This window comes from Nyctibius grandis, chromosome 33 (assembly GCF_013368605.1).
Source record: "Nyctibius grandis isolate bNycGra1 chromosome 33, bNycGra1.pri, whole genome shotgun sequence".
Classification (NCBI taxonomy): Eukaryota; Metazoa; Chordata; class Aves; order Nyctibiiformes; family Nyctibiidae; genus Nyctibius; species Nyctibius grandis.
The window spans coordinates 2,896,102-2,911,414 of record NC_090690.1 but is presented as its reverse complement, the minus strand read 5'-3'; the positions used below and the strand labels follow the sequence as shown (position 1 = coordinate 2,911,414).

The 15,313-nt window shown below is 44.3% G+C and overlaps 1 protein-coding gene across 1 annotated transcript in view; it reads right to left on the bottom strand.

Annotated features, from left to right (window-relative positions):
- Positions 1–4,968, bottom strand: part of DPYSL2 (dihydropyrimidinase like 2) — a 52,681-nt gene extending 47,713 nt beyond the window's left edge. Inside the window, exon 1 of the mRNA XM_068421339.1 lies at positions 4,603–4,968. Coding sequence (XP_068277440.1) covers positions 4,603–4,953 — 351 coding nt within the window. The 5' untranslated portion in view covers positions 4,954–4,968. The remainder of the gene's footprint in view (positions 1–4,602) is intronic.
- Positions 4,969–15,313: the final 10,345 nt, after the last annotated feature.

Here is a 15,313-nt window from a genome sequence, read left to right as displayed (position 1 = left end):
CAGCCAGCTTTGCCTGTCTCTGATGTACAGGACATGCATTACTCCAGACAATGAGAAAATGAAATTCAGATTCTATTCTCCCACCCTGAGATCATTTCCGATCTCTGGGAGGTGACCAAAGAACAGGACATTACTGTAAGATTCACACAGAACTGCAAAGAGGTTTGATTTTGGGTAGATTTCCTACAGCTCTGCTCCCAGATGCCATCCCTTTTTAGGGTAAGAGAGTTCATGGAGAACACACACATCAACTTTGCGAGGGATCTAAGAAGTTAAGAGGAATTCAGCATTTGTGCTCATTGTTGTTAGTTTCTCTATGAGTTTTTTTTTTCAGTAGTCAAACTATTGTGATCCAATTGGAAGAACATGCAAGTCATCCTCCTGTATGATTATTTTGCAAGCAATGATTGTTGAAACAAGGCTAGAAAAATTACAGGCATTGTAACAAATTAAACTCAGAACTGCATTTCCAGCTGTCTGGAACAGCTTCTTTGTTTTACACAACAGTTCTATTAATGTTCCAGAGTCTATGATTATTTGAGCTCTCAACAACACCCTGTTATTCATTATTTGTCTCGAGGAATGAACAACCACGATCCTGAGAGCTTTGAGATTTTAGCAAAAAAGTCACGTCAAAAGCTTCATTAAACTGTGTTTTGGAAGTGGTTCCTCTCCTGTCAATTCTAAAATAAAAATATTTTCCTAGTCTCTGTTTATTCATTATTGTTACTTATCTTATTACAATAGGACATAGCTTTGTTGTTTTAGACCAGTAGTTTATACTCAGTGCTCTGCACTTCCCAAAGATCCATGAACTGTTTCTAAGGGATGCAAAAAAGGTACATAAAAGGTGACTGTTGCACAGGGGAACCACCTGAATCACTGGAGTAATGACAAGATGGCAACGGGAACTTTAGCTAGCAAGTTAAGAAGAGACCTGGGATCCCAGGGCTTGTACTTCTGTTGAAGTGTCTTAGCACCTACTCAGGCTCTCTATGCAAACCAGATTAAAGCAAGCCCCAGCTTGCTGATCCCTTTTGCAATCAAACCTTGCTTTTCCCTATAGATGTTCCCTAAAAGACCGTCTCTGTCCCCAAGAATCTCAACAGATGAGCAAGACAGAAGGAATACCCCTTATACACCTGGGAAATCTGGGAAATACTCACAGAAATTACCCAGGTCAAGCAAGCAATGGTTTTTCAAAACCCAGATGAATCCATTTGTCTCAAGACTGCTCATCTAAGGATTAGACGACTAATGCCCCGGGAAGCCATTTTATCAGTCCCCCTGCTCTGAGACAAGGGAGTTTGCAGCTTCTGCACTGACTACTACAAAGCAGCGCTGTGAGTCCCAGCCCTGATGCTATCTGAATACCAAATCCCACTGTAGGAAACAGGCTTGTACGTGTATAGCAATTCATGAAAGCCAGGCCAAGGGTTTATTGTGTCATTAACGAAATCCCGGGTTTGAACATGACACTCTTGTTAGACTGCAGCGATGGCCCAGCTGAGGTCAGGGCCTCAGAGCACTAAGCACTGCTCAGACATGGAACAAGGAGTTGCAGGACCAGGCAGTGACAGTCTAAACAGGGAAGATGACAAAGTTTAAGATGGGAAATAGAAGCACAGTTAATTCTCCAAGGCCTGACAGCTGGGAAGCAGCAGAGCTTGCCTCAGATCTGCTGAGTTGCAGACCTGTTGAATAGGTCACACTGCCTCCAGAGGCCTAACTGTAAAGAGCTGCTTAAACTAAGATAGAGAGCCTTCCTGATGCCTCTAGAGATGATCTTAACCCTGAATTATGAGGCAGCATGGCCCAGAGGCAATAAAGCGAGGCCATGATAGATGCCTATAGAATACCCTAGACAGGACAGACACAAAGAGATTTGATTACCTTTATCTTTGCCTGCAGAACAATATATTGCAATTTAATGTGGAATAATTACATTCCTTTTTTTATCCTCTGGACACTTAAGTCCTCCAAAAAAACAATAGCTTGTCCATCTTGCTTTGTTAATTATTTCAGTGGAGATTAATACAAGATCTTTCTACACAGTGACAGAAAGGATGACTGTGTTTTAAACCCACTTTGGATCCAGTCACTGGCTAAAATACTTCCACCTATCTCCATTGCCTCCAGATGATCGGCACCCATTCCCATCAGCTCACGATACGGTCCTTTCGTTGCTGAAACAGAGCATGGACCATCCTGTATGTTGATTGTTACATGAACTGACAAAAATTGCAACTATTGTCTGCCTCAAGCTAAAGAAAAAGCAGCAGTAAGATTTCTAGCCTATTGTGAAATAGTTTATGCAAGTTATAAATTCAAGATTCTATAAATTAGCATACTGTTCCTTTCCATTATAATTTAGATTCCTATCACATGGAAATAGTGTACAGTCTATCCAGGGAGAACCTATTTCAGATGTGTTATTAAATGCTTAAGACAGAGGTTTGAAAATAATGGGCCAAATTCAGTTGCAAGACTTCAGAAGCTTTTTAACTCCTATTGGAAATTATTTTAACGCGCTGTTTCCTTTAACGCCACTTCCTGCAATGTTGTTTTTCTTTACCTTTTTTTAATATGTTGAGCTTTGGTTACCATCATAAGCACACTTCTATTAACTGCACCAAAGTAAAGCCAGTTTTATCTGCTGAGGATCTAACCATTGATTCAAGCTATAGATGCAGTCAGCTGGAAAACCACCAAAGCTAAAACACTCCTGCAATTAAGTGCCAATCCATAGCAAGACATTTATAATAAAAGACTGCACTTACCCAAATGCTCGCAACTCCTCACAACATAATCCATTGGCATCAGTCTTATGTAAAGCTAATGAGAAACAACTCAAATGTTTTGCACTGTCCCATTATTTCATACCCTCAGTTAACATTTATACAACAATCATCAAAAATAGAACCAAAACCCACACTTTAAAAAAAATTTGATTAATATTCTGAGTGGACTTCTGATTTTTCACCATATTGTACTTATAGGTTTTATTATACTGGTACCCTTCAATCACAAAGTAATTTTTCTTTTCAGAATTAATATATCACTGCATCAAATTGTCCGAAATTAGTTTCAAAAATGTCCTTAATTGCAAAACCTTTGACTCCCTAAGCTGAAAAGGTGTATGCCCTTTACTCCTGAGATGCACTTTGGTTAGTCCAACAAGTCTAATTAAGTTACTCAGTAGGCATTTCAACACGGTCAAATCAAACCATAGGCATTTGTAGTGGCAAACTTTTGTTTAGGTTGGCAAATCAGGTTTGAAGCAGCATGAAGTACAGCCCACTCCTAATTTAAGGGTGGTGTGTAGCACTTCTGCAAATCAGGGCCTACCTTTGTGATCTCCCCGTACATGGCAGTTGTTCACACGTGCAAATATGGCTTGATGGAGCCCTTAGGTTACTGTAGTACGAAGAAGCAAAGTAGGGTCTGCTTGTGGGAGGATGAGCCCCCAATAATACTCCTAGTAATATTTCACATTTCTGAAAGCAGGAGAAAGTGGCAAACCAGCCCATATTTTAAATTCCAGGCAGACTTCTGCCCTGTATAGACAATCCATACTACTAATAAAAATCAGGAGGCACATCCTAGAAACAGTTTCCAGAGGGACGGACTGCTCCGTAAACACGCTGGGGGACTAGTCACAGAAACTCTTTCCCAGTATGCCAGAAGTTTATCAGTTTGCTGGTTGGTGCTTCATTCATTTCTGCTCTCCCAGCCTATGCATAGGAGCCAGCATTGTCAGAGGAACGCACAGAATATTTCATGGTTCAGATCTGAATAAAGCTTGCTTCAATCTATTTATCGAGGAAAATAACTGTGCATGGTCAGCTAGACCTGTGGGTTGAATGGGTTTTGCCTCAGGACCAGGACAGGCTTTATTATACCATGACACATACTGAAAGTGAGAAAATAGCTTCAGGAGTCTTAAAAGACTGGGAGGAGTTCAGTGGGTTTCTAAGAGAACGCCACATTCCTGTGAAAGTCCCAGATCTTCCTGAGGCAAAAATTCCCACTGCAGCCAAAGGCCTTGATCAAAATTGGTATTGAAATACAGCTCCCAGGGGTCACTCTGGTCTGTCCTCCCCTGGGAGGAAGGGGTAGGAGTTTCCCTGGAAGAAGCCTGCAGGGATTTGATCCCTGTAGGTGGAGGCTCATTGATGCTCTTTTGCTAACAATTGCATTTCTGTTCCGTGAGCTGCATTCGCTAGCTGGGTGGGGCATTTTGCTACCATTGTGCTGGGGGGGGGAAATCGCCTAAAAACCAAAAAAAGTCCATCTCTATCACCAAATAGGAAAGCAGGGTGGGGAAAGGGAGGGTATCTGCGAGTGCAGGGGCTCCTTTCTTCTTCTGCCCTCCTCCCTGTGCACATACACACACACCTGCAGAGAGCACATGGATAACATTAGAGGTTTGGCAGGAAGGCTCTAGTAGAGATGCTGCTTCTTCGAGGAAGACAGTGACGGCCACGTACATGCAAGAGACATAAAAGCAAGAAACTGCAGGGAGGAAAGGATACATCCCTTCTGCCTATCGCTGTTCAAGTTGCATCTGTCACACACACACACGTATATATATGTACCCACCTTGTCATTCAGGTTCTGCAGCGCCTCCTTCCCAGTAGCACTCCGGATCTCCACCTTTCTCCCGAAATCAACAGATGGTTCCCCTCCCTTCCCGCTCTGCCTGGAATAGACGGGCTGAGCATCCGGACCCAGGTGGGCAACATCCTTCTGCTTTGCCACGACTTTGTTAGATCCACGGCCCACCGAGAGGGAGTCGAAGTCGATAGTCTTGTTCTCCAGGGATCCTTCCACTGGGCAGAACATGCCACAGAATTTCTGCCGGGGCTTGGGACTGCCCGAGCCCAGGTTTTTGAAGAAGGCTGGCACTTCTTCTTCCTCGCCTTGCCGACCAGACTGCTTCCTCTCAGCCATGGCTTGTGTGGTCTCCCTGCTAAGGGAAAATAATAACAGCGATAACCAGGAGGATCCTTCACACACACAAGCACACACACGAAAAGAGGAGAGGGGTGGGGGGGGGGGGGGGGGGAAAGAAAGAGATCGTTCTGGGTCCTAGAGATACGGCAACATCAGTTGCAAAGGGCTGTGCCTGGCAGATCCCCTGCCCCCATCGGTACCATACAGCCTGTGGCTTGCTCTGTTTTCTTTGATGCAGTGCAAAGTTAAGGGATGGCTGGGGCAGATCCTGCTGCAATCAAGGGAGGAGGTTTCAAGTTCCCAGCATCCAGATGGGGAGGGAGGGAAAAGGAGAGGAGAAGAAAAAAAAAAAAAAAATCCTCACTCTGCAGCAGAAACTAAGGACTGATCCGGAAGTGATGCCACTGGTGAATTGGCAAATGGATTCGATCAGGTTGGAGCAACGGCCCCCATCACACACACCCTTTCCCCCCTCCCCTTCCCCAGCATGCTGCTATTGCTACAAGTTGCACAGAGGCTGATGGGGACCGAGCACCCCCTTCACCTCCAGCTGCTCTGGAGGCGTGTTCCCAAGGCAGGGGAGCAAGGAGCTCTTCCTTCCTCCCCCCACCCTCTCCTCTTCCTCCCCTGGCCCCGAAATGGTGGAGTCAGGGAGTGCGCCGGCAATCCTATTGTTCCTCACTTTTCTCAAAGCAGCGGAGCCGGAGGGCGGGGAGCAGATGAGATCGCGGTTGGGTTAGTGGGAGGCAAAACGCTGACTCATCTTTCTGGGTTTTGGGGCATCGCTGGTGCCGTGACTCGGGTAGAACCTCTCCGCGGGGGGAACGGGTTGATGGATGGCACTGGAGAGAGAATGAGAAAGAGAGACAGATGGGAGAGGGGTGTGAGAACCAAGGGAGAGAGGAAAATGAGCCGTTAACCAGGACTTACCTCCAGGAGCCGAAATTAGTGACCTGGCTAGTCAATTAAGCCTCTGCAATGCCAGAAGCCCCCAGTCCCTCCCTGCGGGGGATCAGGGGAGGCAGCCAAAGGCGGCTCCGGCTGAATGCAGGTTTCTAGAGGAGGAGACAGAGCAGCAGCCCCTTGCCTCCCCGCTCTTGCCCGTTCTGACAGTGTCCCTGCGATGGGAGACGGAGGCAAGGCGGCGGAGACAGCGAGGGGCCGGGGAGCCGGGGGGGCCCCCCCGGGCCGGGCCGGGCCGGGCCGCGCCGCCGGCGCTGTCCCTTCAGCACCACCCGCCCGGCCCCGACAGCCGGCCCCGGGGGGGCTCCGGGCCAGCCTCAGCCCCGGGGGTCTCGGGGCCAGCCCTAGCCCCGGGGAGGGGCGGTGGCTCAGGGCCACGTCCAGGCACTCACACCCCCCCCAGCCCCCTTCCGCCACGCAGCGCCTTGCATGAGCTGCTGGGCTCTAACACAGCCTCCTGCTCATGGCTGGTACAGCTGCATGGGTCAGGGATCCTTTTTTTACTTATTCTGTCGGGTTTGTACCTAAATAGACTGCTCCGGTGGCTGGCGATGCAGAGGCAGGGTCGCCTTAGTCATTTCCGAAGGGCTTGTTTCAGCAGAGTACAGCGAATGGCTCTGCGGGTCGGGCTGGGGCTGTGTACGTGGGAGGAGAGACATTTTTATCGCCAAGGTAAGTGGTGCAGCACACAATAGGTTTAGCTCGGCTGGCTCCACCTGATACATGTTATTAACACCGCTGATCTGGGTCCTTAAGGCTAATCCATATGCAATCTCGCTCTGAACCAAGAGCCCAATCACCAAGCTGTTTATTACTATGCATTATTCATTGATATGCATCTTTGCACATGCATACATTAAATGTTAATTTAGAGGCATCTGTGTCCAAATGGCTACCAAGCACCTTCCCAAGATTCAAAAAAAAACCCCACTAAAGGCATAAAATAAATAAATAATAAAAAAATCTCAGAGCCCTCTCTCCTTGCAAACCACACCTAAATCAATGCATTTTTACTAAAAGGTGGAAAATACCCAAAACCAAGGTCATAACCAAGTGAAGCCTTGTAATAAATGCACAGCACAGTGATAAAAGACTCCAGACTAAAGGGAAAGAAAGAAGCCTGCAGCTTGGCCCTGAAGGATGAAGATGATGTGCTCTGGTAACTAATGAAGGAGGGAGAAATCCAAAGACAGAGGCCCTCCAGGGGAAAAGCTCCACCTCCTTCCCCTTCTGGGACCATAACAGTGGATCAGCCAGGGTTGTAGCCACACTGATCTCAGGTGCTTTGCTGGGGATTGGAGGCCAACATATGGTCTCTCAGGTACACTGAAGTCCTGTATTATTTAAGGTTTATAAATATTAATAGTTATAGCATTGCTGATCAGGCAGTCCACAGAGCTGCAGAGTGCTGAGAGGCTCCAGCAAGCTGAAAGCCTTGAAGAGATTGTGTTGACACGTTCTGCAGTTTGCCGAAATGCATGCAGTGGCTTTCAGGGATAGCCTTAAATAAAGCTCATTCATCACTTGGCACATCCTTGAAAGATGCTCAGATGGGCACGGACACAGGCCTTTGCAGAGGGAGAATGACCTGCCACTAAGCTAGCCCAGGGGCTGTCAAGTGACTGAGACAAGAATGAAATCCTGCAGACAAGACTGCAACTTCCAATCGTTTCAGACCTAATAAGGGTCGCTCCTAAAAGCTGAGGTTTCCTACCTTACAGATCTGACAATCTTTTCCAATAAACCCTCAAAACACAGACAACAATCACTTATTGAACAGCCAGCTCCAAGTATTTCCCCTTTCCACAGGCATTTGAGGACACACTCAGCAGTGTCTTCAGTTATGTTGTGTTTGTATTTCCAGTTGTGCTCACGGGAAGTCTATCAAAGACACCTTACTCATTGCTGGCATGAGTTCAGTTGAGCCTCTATTATGTCTGACACACAGGTCTTGTCTGAGATCCCAGAATTCCCAGCCAGATATACCAGATTCTTCACCAACTTTGTTATCATAAAAAGAGCATCAGCTGATGCAACCTACATTTCAGTTTGAGTTTGTTTACAGCTAGTTAGCATGGCACAACTGCTGAGTGGTAATATATGAAACCAGCAACTGGACACACCCATGCTCTAAGCATGGAAATAACCAAATTTTGCTGAAAAGTCACCAGACACTGATAATCCGTGTGCTTAATAATCCCCTGGGGTGTCTATGTTCACTCTGAACCACATAAATTACTTTGAAACTGACACTGACCCTCATCTGAATTTCATAAACCCAGCATCAACAAGAAAAATTCCTCAGATAACAGCTCATACTTATCCCTACTGACAACAAACGTGGAGAAACACTGAAGTTACATAAATACAACCTGAGAAATGAATCAGGCTGGAGTTACACCGGTAGCCTTCTGGTCTCCATGCAGCAGATTTCATATCCCAATCCTGTAATGAGTATTAATTGGTCCTTGCAATATCACAGTGAGACAGGTATGCAGAGCAGAATAAGCAACTTGAACACTTATTTGCAGATAAACTATTTAGCAATACATGAAAAATTAGTTAATTTTATCAGTTAATATTATCCACACACCATATATAAAAGGAACAAAAGAGGGAAACAGTGGAATCACAGTATCGGGTTTTTTTAACATCATAACACTCTGGACACTTCTGGGGAGTGACTTCTAGTAGCAGTATCTCAACACTGCAAATAAGGAAAGTGATGAATAGAGAGCTTGCACAGCCTGCCTGGAACTGCAGAGGAAAGCAGTGGCAGAACTGGCTTAATTTAAGGTTCTTTTATGCTAGCGCACAAAAGTCCTACGTGACACAAGTACTCGCTACCTTAAGCACTGCAGTACCCCATGACAAAAGACAATCCCTACCTGGGGATTTGCCCTGGCAAAGAAAAAGCACCGCATGAAGAGCATGAGGATTTCACAAGGATTCTTTTGCAAAAAAATTCTACATTGATACCGAGGGGAAAATGTGAGCACAAAGATATGAAGTAGGCAGGCTCCTCACCAAACAAGTGGAAAATGAGGTCTCTCTACTTACATACTAACACTCCCTCCATGCTACAGTGCTCTGGCATCTGTGGCCTGCCTAGAAAAACTCAGGAGCATAAAACTCCTTCACTAACCTGCGCTGCATCGATGGCTCTAGAGATTTCTGATCTCCTATTCTGTCTGGCCAAGACAGGCCAACTTACTTCTCATGCATACAATGACGAACGATGCTTTATTACATCTCATTGCCATAGTTACTTACACATGCAGGGTAAGCCTAAACAATCAAACTTGATTTGAATTAGAAACAACGCAATCTAAGTTCTAAGTTGCTTTATTTGCCTGCCATCCTAAGGCGAGTCAATTGCTGCAAACCCAGACTTTTCTTCATTATTTAAAGATTAAGAACCCGGCCAGAAATTACAGCAGTATATTCTGCCATTAAATTGCCATTATTAAAATAAGTGACAGCAACTACTTCCAAATCTGGGGCTCTCCCTATTGCAAATAATTAATTATTAATACTTCCAGTGGGTGCAAAATTCATCATGCAAGGCAGAATCCTGAAATCACAGGCTTATGCTAGCTGAAGCACAGCTGACATTCTCACTCAGGAGCGACCTCAAGCGCAATACTAGATATTTTTATACTAGCAAGTGATTTTCAAAGAGAAGCTGAACAAAGCTTGAATATAAATCCACAACCAAATTTCAAGGATGCTCAGAGCAAGGGCTGGGGATAGCCTGTGCTGACCTCTGCAACCATCATTGCTTACAAAATTATGCAGCCCTTAAAAATACCAACTTGTTGCATGTGCCACTGCAGTAGCCTGCGAATTTCCCTGCCTGACCACGAGCTGGGAAAGCCATTTTTCCTCTCTCTGGTTGTAGCCTTACCCACTGTTGATCCCTCCATCTGACGCTGTAATTTTCATTTTCTAAGGTGCAGGCTCAGTATCAAGAGGTGGCAGTGAATAACTATATTTCCAGAATATTCCTTGAATATTAAGATTCAAACCAAATCCTATAATGCTTCATTGGGCTGGAATTGTTCTGGCACAGCACAAAAACTGAAAGACCAAGTTGTCTACAGAGAAATCATTACCCAGCTTCCCTTCGGGATATGATAATTGCTGGAGTGGTTGACAGCTTTTCTTGGCATTGAGCACTCAAAGACGAGACACATTATTTCAGAAACATTAAAGACCAGAAGAAAGTCTTTCGACAAATGAGTAAAGTCCATTCAAATGCTGAAACAAAGCTCATTTCTTTCCAAGGTCCTTTTTATTTCCTCTTACCCTATGCCTCTCTTTTCCTTTATGGTTTTGTCCTCAGCAATCTCAACTAATGTAGACCAGCCCTGGTGCCTTTCTGCCAATCAAGGTTTGTTGCCAGTGGGTTTTAGTCCATGAAAACAGATGGTTTGAAAGCCACATTGTGCCACTATGCCCACAGCCAATAGTACAAATATTTAGTCAATTAGAAGGGGATTTTCCAAAGGCACGAATGGAAATTAGGCACACAACTCCCATTGACTTCCAGAGGGAGTGGAGAGCCTCACTGCCTTCAAAATCTCTCCTTACTAATTCAGTCTTTATAAAATAAATGCATGTGAAAAATACCAGCCTGCTCTGAAATCAGACATTTCTCAGCTATTCCCGGGATGATAATCATGGACAGAAGCAATAGGAACCTCTCTGAAGCGTTCCGTATTTAAGACAAAAGTTGCAGCAAAACTGCTGATTTCATTAAGGTCTGTACATGTCCTGTGACATTTTGAAGCCCTAGCAACAGGCTGTGTGGATTGATTACAGCTGAGGATTGAGGTATGCTTCTTCCAGACAGTGTCATTAAGAGAACTCACCCATCTAACCACAAAAAGGCATCATTAAATATTAACATTTCCTCTGAACACCTCTCTAAGAATATGACAGCTACTGGCTTACAACCATTAAAATCTGTATGGAACTGGGACTCAACAGGAAATAGCTATTGATTTGTGAACTGGAAATTATTTAAGTTTTTGCCAGCATTTTCCCAAAAGGACCCAAAATGGACAACGGCAATCTTTACTATTGCAACGTGGCTTAAAACAGAGACCTTCCCCGCCAGGGAGCTCCAGTCAAAAAGCAAAGAAGAATGGGTCAATATTACTGCTTATGTCCTGTCACTGGGATCTCCTGACTGCTCTCTACCTCCCCAGATAAGATCTTTCCATTGCAAGCATGCCAGAGCTGTGATCCACACGGCTTCACACACCTTCTACGCACTATGTTAATAAATAATGATGACAACAATAATAGTAAGGGTCATAAAGCACATCATGCTCTACGAATGATTCACTCATTTGACTTTAGGTGTTACAGCTCTCTGGTTTCCTTTACACAGGACACAATAGCACTAAAAATAAAAGTCAGCAGTAAACTCGACATGAGAAGTATCCTGGACTCACAATAAACAAATACTACTTGGCTTAACATGCTGCTATTGTTATCAAAGACGCGGTGCAGCTTCACCTTCCCTTTCAACTGCTCTAGAATTGCTCTCTCCTGTCCCTGCTATTTCATGGCAATTCCTGTGGCACTTGCCACTAAGTGGAACTGCCTCCCCATTTATTGGAATGGAAATTCTACAGAATATCCTGGGACATCATCTGGACTCCATTGATAAAGGTAAACAGATTGTCATGCTTTATTCTGCAAGAAAAAGGCCAACCAGAGACAATAATACAGAAGAGAGAATCACTACACTGGAAAGCTAATGGACATTACGGCTAAGCTGGGCCACCATGCCAGGTTGATACCATTTCCAATTGCAAAAATGGGGAAAAACCCTACTAAAGCACGCAGATTTCTAAGTAGTGCAACACTTTCAAGTGAAACAGATAACTAAAGCTTCCCAATATGCTCCATATTACTATTGCAGCATGTCATGTGCTATATAGTATTATAAACATATACAAAAGCAGCACTCTTTTCCAAAGGTCTCCAGCAAAGATTTTCTCAGTGACCAGTATTTCAAGGGACATGCTGGACCGGGATTTGGTTCAACGGCAGAAAGAAGAATGTTAAGGACAACGAGTTAAACAAAAATTTTATGCTGGAAATTTCAAAGCAAAACTCAAATCGAGTTACCAAAGACCACAATTTGGTAAGCAAGAAAAAGAAAAAATTCACTTTTCTTCCCTGTTTTTACAAAGGTTTCTCTTTTCCTCAAGTGTGATGTCTGGGAGAACCAATGCTAACTGCTAAGATGCTGAATTTAAACATTAAGCTAAGAAGAAAAAGCTTCAAGCAGAAATCTGCACTGGGCTGTGTCTGTACTGCTCAGTTTCTTCATTGTGCTGACACAGCTTCAAAACCTCACCAGGCCACACTGCCCAGCAGGAGAGAGTTCAGTCGCTTCTGAAGACGCCTTCAGCTAAGCACTCATATAAGGCATCGAAAATCATTTGTCATTTTTGAAAATCTCATCTCATTACCTTTTAAATAGGCAGGACAGACAAAGGCAGCATTATTAGCCTCACTGTACACATGGGAAATGAGGCATAGAAATTCAAATGGCCCACCTGAAACTGCAGAAGGAGCCTGTGACACGGAGCAATAGCAAGACACTGGTCCAGGCTCTTGTTTGTCTGTAGGCAGCACTATTTGGGGATCCTCCTAGCCACCACCACTGCTCTGTTCATTCTGCCTCCCTAGTTTTCAGCCTTTCTTTCTAGGCAGGGGCAGAAGCAGGCAAAAGCCAGGAATAACAGTAGTAGTAAGAAAGCAGCAATGCAAAAACCAGACCTCTTGTGCTGCTCTGTAGAACCCATTAAGTCTGGCGGCATTGCAGTTGCTGCTAACATGAAACATCCTCATGTTGCACTTATTAAATAAATCTAATCTTATTAAACTCCATTACAAGCTTTTATTTCATAAATCTGTGTGCCTCCCAGATCACCCAGAGAATTAACTCCTGAATAGACTATGCCTTTCCTCCCCAAAGCTTGCAGAAGGCACTCCTGACAAAACCATCATCCCTGCCGATGACATCGCTCCCAAGGACCAGAGCAGGCTCCGAGCACTTTGCAAGCACTCCAGGCCAAAGCCCGAGGTGCAGCTCGCTGCTTTGCAGCTGCGACTGTCACAATGGGAAACCCCAGCAAGCAGCAATGGGTTCTCTTAAATTAGGGAGAGAGGTGACAGCATGGAGGGTGCTCCAGTGAGGGGATGGGAGAGCCCTTTGCATCCTCCTGCCATCTGTAGCACACTAATCAGAGGGCTGCCAGCTGCTGCTTTTGAAAGGAACAGCAATGTGTCACCAGCACATGGAGACCCCTCATCCTCCTCTGCCAGGGTATCCCTGCACAGCCAGAGACACATGCCAGTGTCACACCCCACTTTCCCTGGGCAGGATGAGGAGTGACACACAGGACAATTGTTTCCCCCACCATACTCTCTTTTAAACAGTAAGGGAGGACGGGAGCATCCAAGATGCTGCTTTAACATCCACATAAATTTGGTACTGGTGTTTCAAAAGGAGTACAAGTTGCATAGCCTCCACTATGGGCTGTATATGTGGAAATATTCGTTTAAAAATCATCCAAAGAGCCTGTTGTAGTTCAGTGAAAATGCAGTGTATTAGTAACTCTTCCAGAAGAGCAGTACCAAGAGGTCAGGCCCTGTGCTACATTCTGTGGAAAACAGCCTTTCCCCCTTTGTATGCCGGGAGTTTGTTTTAACGATCTGAGGTCAACAGGAAACGATTTGTTAAACTTTGAGTGAATCAAAATGTAAAATTTCAGACTGACCTGATAGGATATGATACATCTCATTTGGGAGCTAAACAGGTTTTTTTTTTTAAGGTTGAGTTGTACTTTTCGTAGGATCAAAGGAAATGTTTGCATAGAAAGACATTCTGACTTCCAAATGAAGAATTGCAGTTTTTAAAGAACCAGCATGAATATTTTAACCCTTTAAAGAGAAAAAAAGGAAAGAAATTCACTCTCAAACAATTTGATGAAGTGTTCAAATCCATTTTAAACATGGCTCAATAGATAGATTTGATATTCACTTCACATATTTGGATAAAGAATATTCACTAAGGCCTCACACTACAACCACTACACATCTCTAGCACAGACAATGCCCAGATCCAAGCCAGTTTAGCTGAGCTGACATTTGGAAGACACAGAGAGTCAGGGAATGCCCCAGGGATCCCAGCATTGCCAACACTGCCCCACTGCAAGTGTAAGAACATTTCCAAACAAGAAGCATGGCTTCAGTATGTAACTCTGACAACAGTGCTCTAAGGAAGACACACGTTACTCTTCAGCAGCTTCAATACTGAAACTGAGATGCGAAAGAAAATGGATCACACCTACATCTCCTGACTGGTCTGTGCATCTCCTTGCAGACAACCAACCCAGGTTCAGAAACATGCGATGGCCTCAGCAGTATTGGTAGAGCAATTCTTCCGCTGAGATTTCAGCTACAGTTCAGGTGTTGTGTAGAATTCAATGCTCCACACTTCGAAGTCTGAGCCCCAGAATATGGCAGAATTCTCCTCAGGGCCAATAGTGCCCAATTAGTTTTTAATCTGGATCAGTTTTTCCAGTCTTACAGAGGAAAAACAAACAAACAATCATCTCCCTCAAATTACCCACCATTTTCTTTCCCAAACAGAAGCCAACAAATTAGCATTACAGTGGGAAATATGCACAGCTTAACGATTTCCTCTTCGCTTTGCTAATGTGTGCAAATGTAAGAGGCAGAGGACTCTAATCTGCAAGGCTTCTTTGGCTAGGCACTCAGTGAGATAAATACACATACCTGAGTGAGTCTTTACAAGCAAACCAGCCTACGTTAGCACACACACTTCTCTGTTCTACGCTGCATACCAAAACGTGTCAAGAGAAGCAGCATTGTCAGTTGTCTGCTATACCAGAGGGGGAATGAAAACTCAGGCTCCCCACTTGGCTCTGCAACTGACTCATTGTGTGACCTTCAGCATGTCACTGCATTCACCTGTGCCTATTAAGTGGCAATAATACTAATTATCAGCAAAGATGATGGATTAATTCATTCTTTAGTGAGTACAAAATTATTTCAGATGTGGGGATTAAAGAACAAAAAATGTCAGTAACAAAATGAAATTACTTAATGGGTCTACTGCATTATACACTAATTAATCAGCATCTCAAAAATCAGCTTTGAGAAGTGTTAGTGTTAAGGTAAACAGTTATTTTCTAATAAGAATGTGTGCACAACTTAGCACAAACAGTACACCCATCATCTGAAAATCCATGAAAGTTCAGTCAGCTCAGAGGAGCAGGATTTTAAAGCACATCATTTTTCAAAGGATCTCTCTCTTTCAATTCAAAGCAGGACAGATTCTGTG